The 19,501-nt window shown below is 43.4% G+C and overlaps 3 protein-coding genes across 15 annotated transcripts in view; 1 reads left to right on the plus strand and 2 right to left on the minus strand.

Moving 5' to 3' along the window:
• Positions 1–3,964, minus strand: part of LOC142062559 (acyl-coenzyme A synthetase ACSM3, mitochondrial-like) — a 14,577-nt gene extending 10,613 nt beyond the window's left edge. For 2 of the 5 annotated variants that reach the window (XM_075105096.1, XM_075105092.1), the window contains exons 1-2: positions 1,300–1,460; positions 5–262 (exon numbers count right to left, since the gene is read on the minus strand). In XM_075105096.1, coding sequence (XP_074961197.1) covers positions 5–214 — 210 coding nt within the window. In that variant the 5' untranslated portion in view covers positions 215–262; positions 1,300–1,460. Of the gene's footprint in view, positions 1–4; positions 263–284; positions 340–1,299; positions 1,495–3,873 lie in introns of those variants that run through there. The other 3 variants (XM_075105095.1, XM_075105094.1, XM_075105093.1) reach the window with 3 other exon arrangements.
• Positions 3,965–4,123: 159 nt separating this feature from the next.
• On the plus strand, positions 4,124–7,890 carry THUMPD1 (THUMP domain 1 NAT10 acetyltransferase adaptor). The gene is made up of 4 exons (XM_075105098.1): positions 4,124–4,408; positions 4,786–4,966; positions 5,324–5,572; positions 6,151–7,890. Exons 1-4 carry the CDS (start codon positions 4,205–4,207, stop codon positions 6,474–6,476), a joined length of 960 nt encoding a protein of 319 aa, XP_074961199.1. The 5' UTR covers positions 4,124–4,204; the 3' UTR covers positions 6,477–7,890.
• LOC142062562 (acyl-coenzyme A synthetase ACSM3, mitochondrial-like) lies at positions 7,338–19,474 on the minus strand. 9 transcript variants are annotated; one of them, XM_075105106.1, is made up of 7 exons: positions 18,827–19,021; positions 17,552–18,053; positions 16,874–17,163; positions 16,168–16,362; positions 10,847–11,972; positions 9,869–9,962; positions 7,338–9,266 (listed from the first exon to the last, which is right to left on the minus strand). In XM_075105106.1, exons 3-5 carry the CDS (start codon positions 16,897–16,899, stop codon positions 11,684–11,686), a joined length of 510 nt encoding a protein of 169 aa, XP_074961207.1. In that variant the 5' UTR covers positions 16,900–17,163; positions 17,552–18,053; positions 18,827–19,021; the 3' UTR covers positions 7,338–9,266; positions 9,869–9,962; positions 10,847–11,683. The 9 variants fall into 9 exon arrangements, 7 of the variants coding, with proteins under 7 accessions (XP_074961207.1, XP_074961210.1, XP_074961213.1 ...); XM_075105109.1 differs by having other exon boundaries at positions 10,847–10,927; positions 11,737–11,972; positions 17,552–19,021; XM_075105112.1 differs by adding an exon at positions 13,557–13,694 and having other exon boundaries at positions 10,847–10,927; positions 17,552–19,021.
• Positions 19,475–19,501: the final 27 nt, after the last annotated feature.

The raw sequence follows: 19,501 nt of genomic DNA on the forward strand, positions 1-19,501 counted from the left end.
TTACCTTTTCCACATCAATCCATCTGTCCAGCACATCTCTTGCAAAGTTGAAGTACTCTGGCACCTCTGGTCTGTACTGTTGTTTTATGGCTTCATAACTCAAAGAAGTGTGAACTGGGTAGCACCGGCTGCAAAGTTGGAGAGATCTCTGGGGAGCCCGCAGGAACATAGCACTTGGGATCTTCAGTAAAAATTGCACAGCAGCAAGAGCCATAATAGTCTCTTCAAGGTTATTCCTTACAGATTATCTCTCCAAGCAATGCTACAGCAATACAGATACAAACCTGGTATTAGCCACGTGGTTTCAGAACAGCTTTTACTGCTACGCAGTGGAATACCCTGGAACAAAAATCCCAACTGGTAACTGGAGTAACTGCTGAGGACAGTTCCAGCTTGGCTGTGGTCTGGCCCCTGCTCTCCAGTGACTGTGATGCAGTGAACCTCACCCTGCGTTCAACCAGCAGCACTCAGCCTTGCCACCGTGGTAGCATTCCTATAATTCACATTCCTTTCCTTCCTACAAGCCCCGCTAATCTTGTAGATCACATTTTGGTTGCCTTATACAGCAGAGAGGCACTGAATGCTACACAAGCACTTCAGCTCCAACTTCTATAAAGGAAATGTCTGCTACTGACTGACAATACAGAAGTAACAGGGTAGACCTACATGTTGCACAGATAATCCAACAATCGTGCATTAATTATTGGCTGATCACAGTGTCACTTGGTACAAAGATATTTATAGTTTTTCTAGTTTATCAGCATTGGGGATATATTAGTTGCCAGGAATGAAATGAATGTAGCAAAGCCCTGAAACTGTTCTAAGTATTGATGTTTTAAACATTATTTGGACGTGTGGTCAGCAAAAAGCGTCACTTTATGAGACGGGGAATCATTAAAAGACTCCCTGAAAAAGGATCCAAAATGCAAAGCCTTACTTCTCAAAAATGGTCAACTTAGCAGGAGGTCTGAAAACCTCATTCATCATAATCTTCATGCATTGTCAGCTGTCTTTTGTTTACAAAATAATATAAAACATGCTAGTTCCTTATGGAATTAATAGCCATCCAGCTGTAAAATCATGTGATTTTAGTGATTTAGTGAAACAAAAGGACATTTTTTTGATCTGTAAAATTCAATCTGCATATGACTAACAAAGGAGGGAAACCCAGCCAAATGTAAGACAGGGAGGGACAGTGAGGACAGGGAATGTGGAGAGACAAGACGCAAATCAGCACTGCTCCAGTGCCAGAGAATGTCCTGGCCAGCGGCTTGCAGGGGTGGGTGGAGGGTCAGTTACCTTGTCAAAAGGCTGTCAATCCCAACTTACTGCCCTTCTGCCTTGCACTGAAGTACAGCCCTCTCCGTGCCTAGATGTGTCACAGCTTTGACTTACACAGGTCTCAGACACCCGGCTGCATGCCTGCTCTTGCACCGTTACTGTGTCCAGTGACCAACTCCTGTGTTCCTTACATGGACTTTGGACTCACACAAGGGGCAGCCAAGCCCAGCACAGCAAGAAAAGCTAATAGGTTTCTGCAGAGCTCAGAGCGGAGGTAGAAAGTGAGAGTCCCAAATCTCTCCCATTTCCTTTTTGTTCCCTCTTCCCACCCAACCAGCCCATGGAGGAACACAGTCATACAACCTTGCTACAGCCAAATCACACCTGTCACGCTCTGGCTGGGCCAACATGGAGCAACAGGCAATTGGCTTTGTGACTATACCACTCAGCAGGGTACCTTGGGGCTCCTCATGTAACCACAGCAGTTCAGCCCTGACAACGGTAAGTATCAATTCCTGGGATGCTGCTCCTGGTGCCTGGACCAGCTTTGTTAATACCTGGTGACTTGTGAGGTTTTTTAAAGGCTCTGCCTCATGATCAAAGAGCATGCCATTATGTGGTGCTCCAGCATTGCCGCCTCCTCCACTCTGCTCCCATGGGAGAGGCAGGAGGGAATATGTGCCATCCTCTCTGCCATGCATGCCACAGCCCAGCATCACTGTGGGGCACAGCTGTGGCATCGGTGTGTGCCTCTACCTTCAGCCTCTCCTGCAAGCCTCTCCTGCAAGGATGTCACTCACTAGGGAGCTAGTGATAACTGTAGCTTAAACTGGAGCATCAAGATTCATAAGAGTTTGGTTGCCAGAGCCCTAAATAGCTCCTGCTGTATCTCCATCCTCAAACTGTGGCTCTAAGGTCAGCAGAGGGATTGCTAGCACCCATCTACGTCTTTGCAGCAGAACAGTCCTCTGGGTGCTGATCAGTGAGGACCACACTGCAGTCTTCCCTGGCACATAGGTTGTGTACTTTTGCCAGAACTCCCTCCTGAGGTTCTGCCCACATCTGTTTGTAAACAGCACACTCAAAGGAGACCATAACCAGCTCCCTGAAATGCTTGCTGCAGCAGAAAAACTGATTCAAAACAGATTCCGCCAAACAAAGCTGCTCTCTGCCTAGCAGTAAAGGGAGACCTACAGTCAGTCTGCAGAAGTGATAATTTAATCAGCTTTTTAAAATGAATGCGACAAAATCCTCCCAGAGAAAAGGCAGAGGAACAGCCTTAAAGGGATTCCCTACCCAGAAGATTGCATCACCCCAGTGGAGGCACAAATGTTAAGAGAAAATGACAGCAATGGCTTGTGACAGGACTCAGCGCAAGTGTCGTAGACAAGAAGGTTTCCAGTTTAGGAAGAAAACCGTAACTTCCACAGTGACCTAACCTGTAACCTATTCTTTTGGTAGGGCATATAACTAATTTCCAGACCACCAATGGGTATTTCCAAGTCCCCCAGTGCTTTTCACCAAAGAAGTATCCTAGTTATGTTCTGAGTGCTTACATTGCAATTTGGCTGCACCGCTCACAGCTGCCTGTAGAAATTCCTCCTGTTTCAGATGTGTCCTGACATGCCCAACTCCAGAGACTATTGCTGTAATTCACCAGAGCTTTGAATCTTTCACACAACCCCTGCCCTGCAAAGATATAGTGACTTTTAATTTATGCGTGGTCAATAATCCCACTGATGTCTAACAGTTGCTGTGGAATTACATGAGCCTCAAAGGCTTTGCAAGAACAAAGCTTGTGATAAGGTGTAAACGCCACCTCCTGGTGTGGTTGTAACTCGTAAGTACTTCCATTGATTCATGAAGTTTCCTTTTTCCTACTTTAGCCAACTGGATTCTCTGGATGTAAATAATATACTAGTCCTGCCTCTAGTAGGGCCTCCTGAGCTGTCTCCTCTACCTGTTTTCACAAAAAATTGAGGAACTTAATTATTCCTCCCTTAATTGTCCAAGAAGCTCAAGAGTTACTGCAGTGAGGAGGCTCTTATGGTCAGGGGACGCACAGAGACACCTTCATTTAGAAACTACACTAAAGGCCACGTTTTTTATGTCAGCACATGTTCTCTAGTACCTCAGGCCTAAATTTACCTGTACAAAGAGTTTCTGTTTCAGCGGGTCCCTCTGCACCATGACACCTTCAGGAGTTAGACGGAGAGCTGGGGAGGCGGCTGAAGGCCAGCTCTCTCCCCACTGGGGTGTGTGGGTTGGTGTTTGGCACACCAGTGCAGAGCAGGACCGAGGTGAGCTTGCTCTGTCCTCTCCCCTCCCCGACCCACCGTTTCTCTCTGTTTTGGAATCATTAACACAAACCCAGACTTTAATCCTGGAACTGAAGATCTGGGGAGGAGAAAGTACCAAGGGCTAGAAGTGACCGAGTCCGACCGCAGCTGAGCGCACCGAGCCCAGAGCATAGTGCCTGGGGAGAGGCTCACCCTCCCCGCCGGCGCGCGTAAACTCTGAGGTGAATCGCAGTTTTCAAGGCGGGGTTGGTGGGGGGTGTCGGGTTCGTGTGTTTGCCATATTTTTTTTTACCTCCAAGGGCACTGCACTGCCCACAGCAACACCGGCCGTGAAAGGATCCTGGCAGCCGGCTGAGGGCCTCACTAGAGATCCCCACCTGGTACCGGGGTGCCTGGGCTCGCTTTCCCCGGGACAGCGCGGCAGCCGCCCCGTGCCCGGCGGGAGGCGCGGCGGCCCTGTGCCCGCGGAGGGACACACACACGCCGCCGGTGCCACGAGAGGGGACCCTGTGCTGCCGCCCGGCTCCCCCCCTCGCTCCCGGCGGGGCCGTGGGGCGGAGCTGACGCCATCGCGAGGCGGCGCTGACGCCATCGCAGCGCGCGGCGGCGGCGGGTGTCGGTCGATGGCCGCGGCGGAGGCGCGGAAGCGGCGGCCCAAGGGGCACTTCGCGGCGGGGCGGGCCAAGCGGCCCCGCGGCGGCGGGCAGCAGCTGGAGGCCGGCATGCGGGGCATCCTCATCACCTGCAACATGAACGAGCGCAAGTGCGTGGGGGAGGCCTACAGCCTCCTCGGAGAGTACGGGGACCTGCTCTACGGGCCCGAGCAGGTGCGTGCGGGCGGGCGCGGCCGGCCGCTCGGTGCGGGGCAGTGCGGGGCGGGAGGCGGCCCTGAGGCCGGGGAGCGCGGTATCGGCCGCCCCTCCAGCTCCGCCCGCAGCCGCGCTAACGCCGGCGGGGCGGGGAGAGCAGCGCCGCGAGGCCCCCTCTCATTTTCTGTTTGTAAAAGGCCCGTCTGTGGTCGGCAGAGGCAGGAAGATGCCGGTTTCTGTAAGCAAACACCAGCGCAGCCCCGCGGCTTGGCTGGAGAAAAGGCCCGTGCCCGTCACCTCCAGGCCCTGGGCGCGATGGTGCCTTGCCGCTGGTTTTCGAGGTGTGGGCGCTGGTGCTCGGTACTCCCCGAACAAGAGACGTGCCTTGTGTGAAGTTTTCAGATCACGAGGAGCGGCTGTCTGGAAGCGAGAGGGAGGAGGATGAGGACGATGTCGAGGCTGCCCTGAAGAAGGAGGTCGGCCAGATCCGCGCCTCAACGGAGCAGAAGCTGCGGCGGTTCCAGTCGGTGGAGAGTGGCGCCAACAACGTGGTCTTCATCAGAACCCGGGGCATAGGTGGGATGTCAGCCAAGGCTGCATAATGCTGTGGTGATAAACTGCTCTGAACAGTGTTAGTAACAGGCTGCAGAGCGTGACTTCCACGAAACTCGTGTATACCAAAAAAATAGAGGGTTTCCCCTTTGGCATTGCCATGGAAGTTTGTCATTAGCAGAGTCACTAAAGGTAGAGGAATCTGCTTTGATACAATAGTCTTTTGATTAGCCAGATGTAGTAAAATAACTCTTTACAGAAAAGGATTTGAGGCTGACAGCAGTGCAGACAAATGCATTTCGCTAGTTTATTATTTGGGGGGGGGGACAAAGGGAGAAATGCCTTCAATTTGTTTCTCATACCTAGCTGTTTTTGTTGTAGAACCTGAGAACCTGGTGCACCATATATTAAAGGATATGCATGCCACTAAAAAGAAAAAGACAAGAGTCATTCTGCGCATGCTGCCCATTTCTGGAACTTGCAAGGCTTTTATGGAAGATATGAAAAAGTACACGGAAACTTTTTTTGAGCCTTGGTTTAAAGCCCCTAATAAGGGTACTTTTCAGATTGTTTACAAAGCTCGTAATAACAGTCATATGAGTAGGGAAGAAGTAATTAAGGAATTGGCAGGTATGTATGGATTTCACACAGAACTAAGAGCAAGTATACAAGCAGTCCATGACTGCATGTGTAAGATACGTCACATTATTAAAAGTGGTCTTAATGGGCATACATATTTGGTACTTAAAATCTATATGTTGAACTACAAAAGCTTCTCTAAGACTTAGAAAGGTTTGACACCAATATTCCTTGTTGGTGTTGATGTCTTAAGAGACAACAAGCAGAAGAGAGTACAGTGTCGCATATAACTTGGGGTGTTGGTTATGTGTGCTTTGAAATGACTGCTTTCTCTCTGGATGCTATATTGAAATAATGTCTTACTATTTCTATTGAATATATTGCTCAGAAAATAGCTCCACTTAACTACTTTGTTTCTTGGTGGGATAGTTTTTCAAGTGCTTCAGTCCTTCTGGTGGTATATTCTAACAGTCCTGTGGTGTTCTGCTATTTTTTTACAAAAACAAGTAATTGGTTACAACTAAGGGGGATGTTGCCTTCTCTGTCTTAACTTTTATCCTTTCAATAGGGCATGCTTATGCTCTGAGATAATTTTTCCAGCATCTTTTAAACTACATCTTGTTTTACAGGAATTGTGGGCAGCCTCAATCCAGAAAACAAAGTCGATCTTAATAACCCACAATATACAATTGTGGTGGAAATAATAAAAAGCGTCTGTTGTTTGAGTGTGGTGAGAGACTATGTTCTGTTCAGAAAATACAATCTACAGGAGGTGGTGAAGAGCAACAAAGACGACACACAACAAAACCCATCAAGCCTGACAGAAGACCAGAACTTGAAGGTAGTAAAACCAGAAACCGAGGAGGAGAAGAGCTTAAATGAAGTAAAACACGAGAACAAGAATCAAGGTGAAACAGAAGCTGAGCCCAAGGGGAATGATGTGCTGACAGTGTAGAAAATGTGGTAGATGGGAAAGATAAACAGAATTGAATCCTATTAAAGAAAGTTGCCCATGAGTTCTGAAAGGGCATTTTAAAGAGGAAAGTGGGTTTTGTTTTGAAAACTTGTTTTTAAAATCCACATCTCTAAGAATTTTAATGCTTGTTGCAGGTGGAACTGACATTACAGCAGATGTAAGAGTGCTCAAGAGTGTCTCACCTTTCTGGTGAAGCTTGCTGTCATTCTTCTGTGGTTTTGTTCTGCATTGCCTTTACCTAGCACAAAAAGCAGATGTCTGTGCGTGCATATGTAGATGTGGCCACCCTGACATATACTGACTCTCCTTGGTTATATCTGATGGCTACAGAAATCAAAAGGCAGTGCAGAATCAGCTCTGTCAGGAAGTATTGACAGAAGTGAGAGATCTGTAAAAGACAGTTGCTTGCAGAGGAGTTTTTAAGGAAGTGATCTGACAGCTTCTGTGACTGCAGAACTCAGATACATCTTTCGGTGTGAACAACAGAATGAACTAAAGTTGATCATTTCTTGTATGACAGAGGATTATATGTATACACATACGCACATTGCTCTACAAGGATAGGCTAAGTCTTGAAAGTGAATGGGAAGAACTGCTATGATGAAAATGCTTGAGTACTGTGAGACAATTTAATAGATTTGACTTCTAGAACAGCAGAAGTACAATGCAGTCATTGCAGATGGTTTTAGCAAAAACTACATGTGTGTTTACATTAGCAGTGTACGCAGCAGTTACTGGTTTATAGGAAATGCTGTAGTCACTGAACAGAATCCTTGAGTAATTTCCTGCAAATAGCCTTTTGCTGCTCTTTCCAAATCCGTGGGGTGGGTTATAATGTCCTTGTTTTGGTTTTTTTTTTTTAAATCTCAAAATTTGAATTTAAATACTGCTTGGAAACTTCTTATGACAGAAGCTCTCCATTATACCATACTAGATAAGGGGAATTAAGTTTAATTTTTTGTATAGTTTCAGCTTTACAGTATTAATTTCATTTCAGATTGAAAGTAGTTAGTGAGTCTTGCTGTTGTCCGTTTGTCACAGCAGCTTTGTTGATACCCTAGTGACTTTTAAAAAACCAACCAAAACCAGTGCAGCTATAACCTGCTTTCCAGTAGGGTTTTGAGTTATGCTTCCTGTACAACTGTCTAGCTTTAGTATTTCATTTCTAGCATAAAAGCCTGTGGGTTGCTAATGGGAAAGGATTCATCTCTAAGAACACCACTGGTTACTTGTCTTTGTTTAGTGAAAAGGATTTGTTCAAGTCTCAACAGTGTTTAATTTATATTTTGCTCTTCTCTCAAAATTGTTTTAGAAGTTGGAAATTTAAGAAGACTTATCTCCCTGTTCCTGTCTCCCTTACTACCCACTTATTAAAACTCAGCTTTCTTACCTCTTTTGGTGTTTTCTTTAAATTTTAATGCTTTTTGTGTGTGGATTAAAACCAGCAATGTCTAGGTCACATATAGGGAAGAACCATTTGAGACCAGACAAAGGCCAACAGTGAATATTTATTGGTGGCTGATGTCCACGATCACAATTCAAGACAGTCTACTTACATGACTAAGGACAAAGATAGACTCATGGATAGTTTGTGGGGTTTTTTTTCTTCCTTCTCTTGCTCACTCTTTGGTGTGTCTGCAGGACCTGCAGGTCTTCAGAAGAAACTGTTGAATAGCTACCATCCATTTGTCAAGCCTGTGTCTGACATTTAGATGCTGCAGTGTTAAAAATGTCCGCATTCTTTGACTTCTGATTTTTCATAATTTGCAGTTACAGATTAACACATTCATTCCTAAATCTTGAGGCTTTCAAGATTCACACAAGCAGCGTGCTTAATTTGGATGCATGCAAGATCTGTGGCCATTTCTGGGAACTTCATTACATACTATCATGATTTCCTCATTAATAAGCCTCTTGTGAGTTTAAATATCTGGTCTCAATGAACGCACTGCTCCTTCACTTACTTCTATTTGTACCATAATTCTGAAAAGCATTAGGTGTCTGGAAGATATGTTCACAAATGTCTTGCTAAGTAGGCTTGATTTTTGTTAAGCAAGAACACAAGCATTTTAAAAACCATGTAGTTGGAATTTTTAAGCCTTATGCATTATTACACAATCACTGCCTAATGGGTGAAATATAATCCTATGTTGGTGCTTACAGTTGTAATAGAAAAGCTCCATTATGAATGGAATTGATAAGGATAGGCTTCTTTAGATTGCTTATCAGAACTAAATCTGCCTCTACTCCTTGTTCCTCAGTTCATTCTGTCTGATCTTCCCAGTGATTGTCTTTGGCAGCTCCTGGACAAATTCAACCTGACTCAAAAGAGGAAAAAGTAAAATGAGCAGATTTAATTCCGAGATTTTTTTCAAAACAGCATAGGTCTCTGTCCTACTTAATTTAAATAAGAATTTGGTGACTGGGGAAATAGCTCCAGTTTGGTTTTAGATTGTGTTGTAGCCATTGTTTCCCAAAATCTTCTTTAAAATAATATTTGTCATTTTTCTTGCACAGTATGTATTTGGGCTTTTTTTGTTTGTTGCTGGGTTTAAACTGAGTCTAATCTTCCTAGCCTCTCCATGGTTAAAATAAGTGTGGTTTGTTGTTTGTGTGTTTGGTTGTGGTTTGTTTGGTTTTTTTTTTAATACACGCATGTTTACTTTCCTTTCTGGGGTACTTGTATGGAGCAGTGACTTTCTTGACATGATCTTGCAATTCCCAGGCCAAGTTCTTTTGATCTTTTGACTTAAAGGAAGCTTTTACCACCTACAAAGGGAAAATAAAGAATATAGCATTAATTAAACTACAGGAACCTAACAAATGAAGCAATTAATTGAGAATAAGTATTGCCTGCAGTACAGGCTTGCTGTATCACACCTGTACTGTAGAGTAAAATTCACTTTTATGTAAGCAAATTTAAAATTAGGACGAAAGACTGTTTCTACTTTACATTAGTAAAGGTCCTAAGGAATACATGATAAATGCTTCAAACTCTGCTTCCAAATTTGTAAAAGTACTGTAAAGGACTGTTCTAAAGATCTTAGATGCTGGGGTCCTTTTTGTAAACATGCATTGCTAAAGTAAAGAATGTAATTCTCCAGGCAGTGGGTCAAAGTGTACATCAGTTCTTACCAGAGTCACCTTTATGTTCAGTGTCATGTTTTTTAGGAAACTAAGGATTATATTTTTATTTTAAAAATAAAAATAAATGGAATACGCGATATACAAACTACTGCTCCTCTCGCTTTGGGTAAAGTGATGGAGAAGCTTGTATAGCTATATTAAGAGTCTTATGAATTCAGTGGAAGTTGAGTGTTAAGCTCTGTCACACAAGGCACTTTATGAATAGGAGAGTGACCACTAATTACCTCTCCTCTGATGGGATCTGGGCTGCTGACAACAGCTGACTAACAGCTGTGTGCCATACCAGGACACTCTATTTCAAATGGTCCAATACAATGCCTAGGAGAGAGAAATTAAATGCTTAGTAGGTGAAAGGTATATGGTTATTTTCCAGACATTTCTTGGCATTTTAACTGAAATCTACAAACTCAGAGGAGATGATGACATCCTCAGATCTCCCCATAAACCATATGTATCCATCCTCATCCATGCTCCCTCTCTCTCCAGTCATACAGAATTTCCCATGGATTGTGAAAGCAGTTTTCACTGGATCATCCTGTTGAACAAGCAACAATTAAATATTCTAAATATTGAGAAGCTTTAAGCTAAGAGGTGAGTTTTGCCTCTTTGGACACTACCCATAGTATCTTTTCACTGCTTGTTTTCTGTTTCAAGAATGTAGGAGATTGTGCTTGCCTTTTCCAGAGGGGAAAAATGATCACAAGGGGAGATACAGAACTGAGAATCACACAGTAGGTCTGCAGAGGAATGGGGGGGAAAATGGAAGTTCCGTAAGTCAGAACACTGTCAGGTCAAGAAGAGTCACAGCTCTTTGATGTTGCATCTGCTCCTGTTGGTATAAATATATACCATGCTGCAGGCCTGAACTGGCTGTCCAGAAATTCACTTTTGGCTTACCAGGTATCAAGTGAAAAAAGTAAATGGCTGCTTGGCATCCATTTTGATATAAATATCTCCTTCTTTCCCAGTATGCAGAACACTGCCACTTTCATCTATAATCTGCAATGGGAAAGGCAAATGGGTGATAACTTCCCATTTTAAGACAGCCATATTCTAAAACTAACCAGCAGCCAGGAGCTCAATCGGAAAAGTCAGCTAGCCCTGAATACCACTGCATGGTACCAAAACTTGTACAGTATGTTGTACTCTTGTGTTTTACTTCCTATGAAATCAAGAGCAAACAGAAAAGGGGACTACCATACCTGAACGTCATAGTGGGGAGCTGCCTTTCCCAAGGAACCTAGCTTAATCTTCATTCCTTTCATATTTGCACATATCATTCCCTGTTTGAAAAAGACAACCAACCAGCCCAGGTATTTTTCACTGTCGTTCTTGTACCTTGACCACTGTTGAGCTAACATATCTTCCATCTGTGTGAGCCAAAACATTTGTGGACTTTACTGAGAGTCTTGGACAAAAAGTTCAAGATATTTTACAACTTAAGCAGTGTTAGAAGCATATCATAACCAAACTGTAATTATATAGCAAAACAATAAACCCTCTTGTAGGCACTTGCCATGTATTCTATTCTTTTTAGTGAAATATATATGGCCAAGTTTCATATTTACCATGAGGAATGAGATATCTAAGTCCCATAACTAATAGCTGAGCTGTAACCCTTTACAAAAAAGCTGAACATACAATTTTGGTTTGACCATAGCCTTCATAGGCAGTCAGTCCTGTTTGGCTTTTCCACTGTGCCATCACTTCTGGGTTGAGTGGTTTCCCCTCTGGTCAAACAGTGCTTCAGTGTCTTGAATGCATACCTTCATAGAGCGAGGACATCACTTAGTGTCAGAGAACAGAAAGGGACAAATTCTGCTCTCCCTGACGTCTACGTCCAATCCCATGACTTCAGGACACAGCTGACTCTCTTAGGGTTAGGGTTGAGAGAAAGCCTAGAGCTCCGGTTGGAGTGGGGCTGGAAAGGGGCTGCCAAAGCGGTGAGCTGCAAAGACGCACAGGACCGATGGCAGAGCAGCCACATGTGTGCCTTCAAGGGCTCAATACCAGCCTCTGTATTTACTGTCTGTAATGGCTCAGGGCAAAATTTGCTCTCGGTTGGAGGTGCCTGAGGGGTGGATTTTGTCACCTGTCTCTGCAGCGCTGAAGAAATGGCTGAGCCTCCTCACAGCCACTGCCTCCAACACAGAATTTCCACCACTCTGAGAGTTTAAGTGGCTATAAGGGCTTGCAGAAATCATTGTTAAAGAGCCAGGTAATAGCATGAACAGACAAGGCACAGTCACTTGTAACAGATGTGTGGCATCTGGTGAGGTCATGCTGTACCAACATGTGGCAGGCAGTTGGGGTGTGGTCACTGGATATCTGCAAAAAAGAGGGTTAAACAATATTGTTTTGGGAAAAAACTTGCTGCTAACTATTCTCTTCTATTCCGTACTAGGGCACAATTTACAAGACCTAATTACAACCTCGCTTACATGGAAAGCAAAGTAATTGCCATTCCTGTGAGTGTTCAGGAAAGATGTTACAGTGCCCCAACATCAGCAGAAGAGGAGGTGCATTGACTGTGGTAAATCACTGGTGTACCTAATTTTTCCTGATGCTCACTTGAAGCACAGGGACCATCCCTTAATACGAAACCCTGCCCCTGGACGCGCAGCAAAGTTTTGCAGGGGACTTCAGTAAAGCCCACCTCTCACCCTAGGCCAAAGTCAGGCACTTCAAAATGAAGGCATCTAAAATTAGCAGTTTCTTTTGAACATTTTGCCTATGTCAGTCTTTCATCTCGCCCCACACTTTCTGAAACGGCCTGTCATAAATTTTTTACATGTGATGCAATTCCCTCAGCTGTCCTGACAAAGGCCCTGACATGCACAGAACCAAGCCTCCATGAGCTCTGGCTGAGCTGAGAGTAATGCTCTATTAGAAGGTTGATTTGGACTGCCAAATTTATATATCCTCCTTTAGCTGGGACAAGACACAGGACACGAGTGCCTTGCTAGAAAATAAAGCTCACAGCTGAGCCTCTGTTTTCTAACACATCTGTATTTCTCACCTGTAACACCAGCAGATGATTCACACTCAGGTAGAATTAAGCCTTGCTTTTTTTTTTCGACCTCACTTCTGCCTGCCATGAAAATTTGCTCAGAGAGGGGGACAGGTGGTGATAAATAAAAGCAAGGGGAAGACCTCTCATTCACCAGCCTTCACTTCAGACACACCATGGGTAAAGCAGCCTCTACTATCAAACGTCATCTTGTGCAGACCTGTGAAATCCCATGCATGTTGCAAGCCAGGGTTTGCAAGGCCAAGAAATTTATACAAAAAAGAAAACCAAAGTAGCAACTACCATTTTATAAATGAAATGAAATGGGATTAAAATCTCCAAATGACCCCCACATGTTAGGAATGTAAACTTTTCCACATAGGGGCTTTGAGCCATTTGGGAACAGCACTTTTCCCTTTGTGTTAGACTAAAACTTGGATTGGCTTGAGAAGCTCGAAAATAATTTCTTTTAAGAACAAGCCAATCTCATGGCTTCAGAGTTTTCCAGTACTGACTTTCCTTTCTTAAGGGCCACAGCAGCGTAATTAAAATATTAATTTACATGTAATTCAGCTCATCTGTCATTTCAATAGTGAAATACAGTAGAGAAGATGTTTAGGTAATACCAGTAACTCCTACTGATAGGAAGCAGCTGGTAATATCCTGTGTCCAAGAGAGTCATGATGCAAAATCCTTCCTGTGTTATATTCCCATTCAAAGAACAATCACCTTGTGGTTATGCCATCTTAAAACAGCTAATCCCATAAAGCTAAGAGGCTTATTTTTGTGGCCTGCCTGGAAAACAACATGAAATATGAGTAACTGTTCATTGTGAGCACGGTGTTCTTATGTTTAAGATTGCTCTTGGATCAAACTGTGGCATGGCATACACACAAACGCACATGCCCTGGAACCATGGACCAAAAATGCTCCCAACAGCTGTCTTCACTCAAGCAGCGTCGACATGTTCCACATGATGTCTGAGGGAGCCAAATTCATCCAGTATCTGTTGAAGACAAAGGTGGCCAATATAAGGGAGTCTGCAAGTGGAAATTAAAAAATATGAAGTGAGTTGGATTTTTTTTTCGCTTAGAAAAGCTTGGTAAATTTGATCTGAATCTCAAGAGCTCAAATAAATGCCTTTTGCCTAGCCTTTATACTGATGGCAAAATAAAGAAAATGAAACGGTACCCTAACTCATTTATTTAAATATGTTATATAGCCTGGATTAACCGGCAAGTGGTTTCTAAAATGGAGCCATATACCATATTGAACAAGATCCTTGCTTCCTGGGTACAATTCAGCTGAGGAGACCGAAAGAAATGGCATGTACAGTATTGTGGGGGGCCTTGTCATCTATTGTAATTTTTATCACATACAAAAACTCTTCTGTTTGCTTCACATTTCAGAGCTGTAAAGATGTAATTAGCTGAACACTTTAACTTCCACAGAGAAAAAAAAACCCAGACCAAAGCTTCCATAGGAAAGTTCAACTCTTGTGGGGGAGCCTGTGGTGCCATTGGTAAAATAAGATTGCCATTGGATCCTGTTTTTTTTGTCTTTGTGCAGTAATGGGCAGCAGGGGCAGCCCTTAATAAAAATGAAAGGTTATATGAAACAGTGGCTGGTGTTATTCAGGATACTTACCTTGGATCCTTTGTGCCCAGTACATGCAGGATTGTTTGTACAGTGCGATACAAGGGCTAAGAAACTACCAAGAACCCCTCACTCTTGCACTGCTAGTTCTGTATTAAAGTGTTGCTGGTCTTGCTCTTTAACTTCTCTGTGTCCACCTTCTCCAGAGTAAAAACGCAGTGGCTGTCTTTTATTTGCCTCCCTTAACAACCACCAAAAGGCCCTGCATTTTGTGTTTGACCAAAGTGCCCTCCAGAAAGCATATCTTCCAGCCTTAGTGTGATTAGCTGAGGGAGGACCCACCATTTCTTTTGGTAGGTGGTCCCACTGGTTAATTAACCTTGCCATGTTTGGGAGGTGTGGGGAGGCTCAAACTCTTGGTTGTCTGGAACATGGGAGGAAAATATTTCTCATCTTGTACTAGGATGAGAAAGCAAAACCACTCCTTTTTCTCTGCCAGGACTGATGTTCAGAAAGCTTTTGCTTGGCAGACAAACATTGCCCATGCCTGCAAGGCTGGGCATGGGAAGTCGGTCTCCCCCAGCCAGCCGTCTCCCTGTGGTGGCAGGCAGGCAGGCAGGCAGGCAGGCAGGCAGGCTGCATGGGAGCCCTCACTCTGGAGCCCTGCAGCCTCCTGGCCAGTTTAGCAGCCAGTTAAGGCAGCCGAAGACACAGGGAGCTGGGGAGTCTGGGCAATTATCCCACTAGGTAGGCAGGCTGCCAGCATTCTGGCAAGACAATGAGCCAGGCAGGACAGCAGCCCAGCACTCTGGGAAGATGGAGCCTGACAGCCAAGCAACCCTGGAGCCAGACAGTCAGCACTTTGCAAGGCAGCCATCCGGGGAAACCAGACAGCCTACCTGCCTGACCTCCAGGGACAGCCTTTGCAGGACTGATGCAGTTCCAGAAAATGTTTAGGTTTTATCAAATCCATTTTACCCTCTGCCATGGAACTGAGCCATTGAATATTAGCCCAGCATGAAAGAGGATTCATTAAATTGACTTGACAATGTTTTAGTAGCTCTAGGAGGTTTGAGAATGCAGTGTTACTGCTTCCTCCATCTTCTGGTTTAGTGACATTGAAGCGAGCAATTGTTCAAAGGAGCAGGTGGAAATGTAGTGAGACTACAGCGAGCTGCACAGCTAACACTAGTTCAGACACCTGTGGTTGTGAGAACACATGGTACATCGTATAAAGCTCTTAAAGTGACTGAAGAGCTTGGATCCCACCTTGAAAGGATGGCTTTAGCTACAAAGACGCTTTTACAAAATATCAGCTGATAAAATCACACTTAGGGCCTTGAGCAGACTGTAGCAGGGTATTTGCTTCCATTCTCCTCTCTGCTTCCCACTCTTCTATAGTCCCATGCACTGCAGTGAAGAGCTGTCTGTTGGGTGCCATTTTAGTAGCTGCTTTTCAGTAGTGAGGCAGGTGGATTCCTGAACACATTAGGTTCATTTTGCAGTATGCTTTTTTAGCCTATCATAGTGAAAAGCTATTCACATTAGCCTTATTATCATCAAGTTTTAGTAATATGGATTGGAATAGTTTGTACAGAAAATTTTCCTTTGAGCTTTAGATGGTAAATAGACCACAGCTGTCAATGAAAGAGGCTTTCCTATCCATTTTTCTGTATTATTTCATAGTCATAAATAACAAACCTAGACATCATAAGACTATACTTATTTTTTAGTTAACAATTTGGCTATTCCCAAATATTCCCTTTCATCACAGAAAAGAGACTAAACTGCCTTTCTCCCACCCCCTCAATGTTATCTAGTTCATTAATGAGGCACAAATACACATGTGTGTTTAAACAACATGAGACATTTTCCACTAGAGATAACTATGATGGACCCAAGGTAGAAGGCACTTACTCAAGTAAATCACTGAAGTTCAGACACTTGGCCCTGCTGCTTTCAGATACAATGAGATTTGTTTTCAGAAACTGGCACTTGGATGCAATCGAGTCCACTGCAGGAGCAAGCACATCAGCTGTAATAATGCACTCAGCCTTGGAAGCCAGTAGTCTTGTACTGTCAGTTGTGTTATCCCTGCGATGATGATAACACCTGAAAGGGCAATCAAATGGAAAATTTATTAGGTATTTTTCACTTTTAGTCCTGATCACTTCATAGCTTATCCTGATTTGTTGGATACCAGCACCATTCAATCCAGAAATGAGAAGAAGGTAAAACAAGTCCCCCACATCTGAACTTGAATACAGATGTGCAGATCTGAAGTTCAAAATAGCTTCTGTTTCTAGAAGATCTTTTGCTCCAGGCACAATGTAAGTGGAAAGTCTAACTCTGGGGCAGTTAACACTAGCAGCTTTAACTTAAGTCTGCTGAAGTTAAATCAAATTGATTTACCCCAATCAACACAAGCCACAGAAAGTTAAAGAAAAATGATGAGATGAAGGTAATTCCGTCAGTCATAAGAGACTACCCCTGTCAGCCTCTTTGATAGTCAAATATTCAAGCTACAAAGTCAACTAAGAAATGTAATTGTTAACTGAATTGTTAACCAACTTTTGACACAGAAGGTAACAATCTACAGACCATTAGGAATGACACAATTCACCTGTTCAAGCCACATTCAGCAGCCATCACTAAAATGCAGCCTCTTCTTTGCAGATTGCATAGCTGAAAGAGCACATAGGCCACTTTTTAGGATAGGAAGCTCAGCTCTTCAAAGCTCCATTTTGTTTCATCTTCTTTTTTGATTTATCCACCACAGAGCTGGGTTTGATGGTTTCTTTTGTTCAGATCGACAGCGCAAGGGTAAATAGCGTGGTTACTTCAGAGACTCCTGTAGTTCTTGCAGAGTTTTTGGGATGCTCCAGGCAGTGGAATCTGATAGTGTTGCAAATTCTACGTAAGGGATATTAAGCATGTTTTGTTTAAAAGAGCCCTTTTCCAAGGCACATATAAGTTGGTATGTATATTTACCTGATTTGTAATGCTCATAAACTACTTAGAGGCTTTTACGAACACAGCGCTGCACACACTGCTGAATCAAGAGTCAGAGACAAAGCATCATGTCCCCTTTGATGCTAAAGCAAATATCCTCTCCTTTCTTTGCCATGTAAGAATATATTAAAATAGAAATAGGGGAGGAAATTCTGGTCCCACTGAAGCCAGTGATGGTTTTAGACTTTACTTTGGAAATAGGGGCACAATTTTACTAAAAATCCTGAATCTACAGGGTCAGAAATGCTACCGTTTCTATTTGAGACCCCTTGTCCAGCAAAGCACTTGCAAAATTAAAGTACTTGGGCACTTCCTGTTCACAACAACTGACAGCTTCATCATCTGAGAAATTCAAAGTTGCAAAAGTGATACTGGTGGAATAGTCTGCAGAGTGTCTGGATGCTCCATGGGGACTGCAACACTTAAATTCAGGTAAAATCTTCATGGCACGATAGCAGATATATGGGGGCTTTTGGAGATGATAACCATCGGAACTATTTTTAATGATTATTTCCCTCTTACAAGAGACAGAAAAATCAATAACAGTATTACGATGTGCACATTCCCAGGTGAGCTGTTGGCTCCAAATGGAACAGATGTATACAGAGCAGCAAGTCTACCTCTCTATGACATTTTTTCCCACCTCTCCCCTTATGGGTAAGCTAGAGCTCTGGTAACTCTTTTTAAGTCTCCTGTTTTTTCATCTGTCCACAGGTTTCTCAGAGAATTCCTGTTGGAGCTGATAATTCCTATTCCGTCCAACCACAGTAGGGGCTTGAAACTGTGAGCAGCTAGGTGTTTCAAGAAAAGACGAAAAAAAAAAAAAGAACTTGTCAGAACTTGTACCCACCACTCCCATGTTTTAACCACCACAGCAGTCTCACCCAGCCCTACAAGGCTCCTAATGGCAAACACAGATTTATTTACAGGATGGATGCCATCTTCTGTTCCTGGTTTTTGCCTTGGAATCCAAGATATAACCATCACACACAACTACTCAAAGACCAGGGTCGTAGCTAGCAAGCAGCGGTGAGGGGTGTGTGCATTTAGCCAATACGGAAGAGATATGATAAACATCCTTACTGTTGCACTTGTTGCTAATGCAATAGAAGTTAACCAGAAGTATGTTCTACATTGCACCATTTGCTCTGCCTTTCTTTTGTCCAAAGAAAAGATTGTGTCCCCTCCTCTCCCCAGCATTTGCCTTGTATTAGTTGGATGGCAAAGTACCATGAAAAACTCAGAGGTGGTTTTCCACATTCTGTTATTGATTTGTTTACCAGACTAATGCTTTCACCACATATGCATTTGTCCTTAAATATATAGAGTTGCATTTGGTTTCACAAAATTTGCAGTTGTGTATTACCCTGAAAACACTTTGCAAAACAGCGAAGTCAGTTAGAGCCATACGTATGGGAACATGGTGCTCAGAACACATTCAGCTTCAGAGACCAAAAGACACAGATGGAGGCTTTTTCTTTTTTCACATAGTCTGCTTATAATATCTTGCTTCTTATCTCTATCCTTAACAGGTCAATAAAAAGAGTCTGATTCCAGAACTCACAGTTAATCAGTGAAATCCTTGTAGAATTGGCTGCTGTTTTGTTTTTCCCTTAGATCTGAGCCAGCAATTGCAGACTCAGACCTAGAAGATGTTCTTGCAGAAAGAAGCTACTTCTTCAGTCTGCTTCATACAAAACAGAAAAGTATGACTGTCCGTCTTCATAAAAGTGAGAATCATGTGAAGAAAGAAGAATAACACACATTATAATTGGTTTGCTGTTTTTTTTTTAATAATAGCAGGTGGCATCTTTCAGTTTTGAGAAGACTGTTTGAACAACTACCAAAGAAAAACTGATTTCTCAGGATGTTTAAATAGGTTCTGCTTACCTGGAGATCTTATTTGTGATCAGGTGAGTCTTCTTTCAACTCCTCCTCATGTATCTTGCCTAGTACTTAATTGGAGAGTATTGCATCCTCCTGGCTCACTAGTTCTCTGGTTGTCCCTTCATTAGTATCACACATCAAATCCATCATGGGGATTATTTCCCTCCAAGAGCACAGGTTTCATGTCTCCAATTACCTTCTGAGGAAAAGCACAATCACTGAAAAAGCTGAGAGAAGATGGAAAGAGAGCTGGGTATGAATGACTGCATTTCTGGTTCACTGCCTTTGGAGAATGGATAATCCACCATACATTAATATGTGACTCTATTCTATTACACCAATGACTTCAGAA

This window comes from Phalacrocorax aristotelis, chromosome 10, assembly GCF_949628215.1.
Source record: "Phalacrocorax aristotelis chromosome 10, bGulAri2.1, whole genome shotgun sequence".
Classification (NCBI taxonomy): Eukaryota; Metazoa; Chordata; class Aves; order Suliformes; family Phalacrocoracidae; genus Phalacrocorax; species Phalacrocorax aristotelis.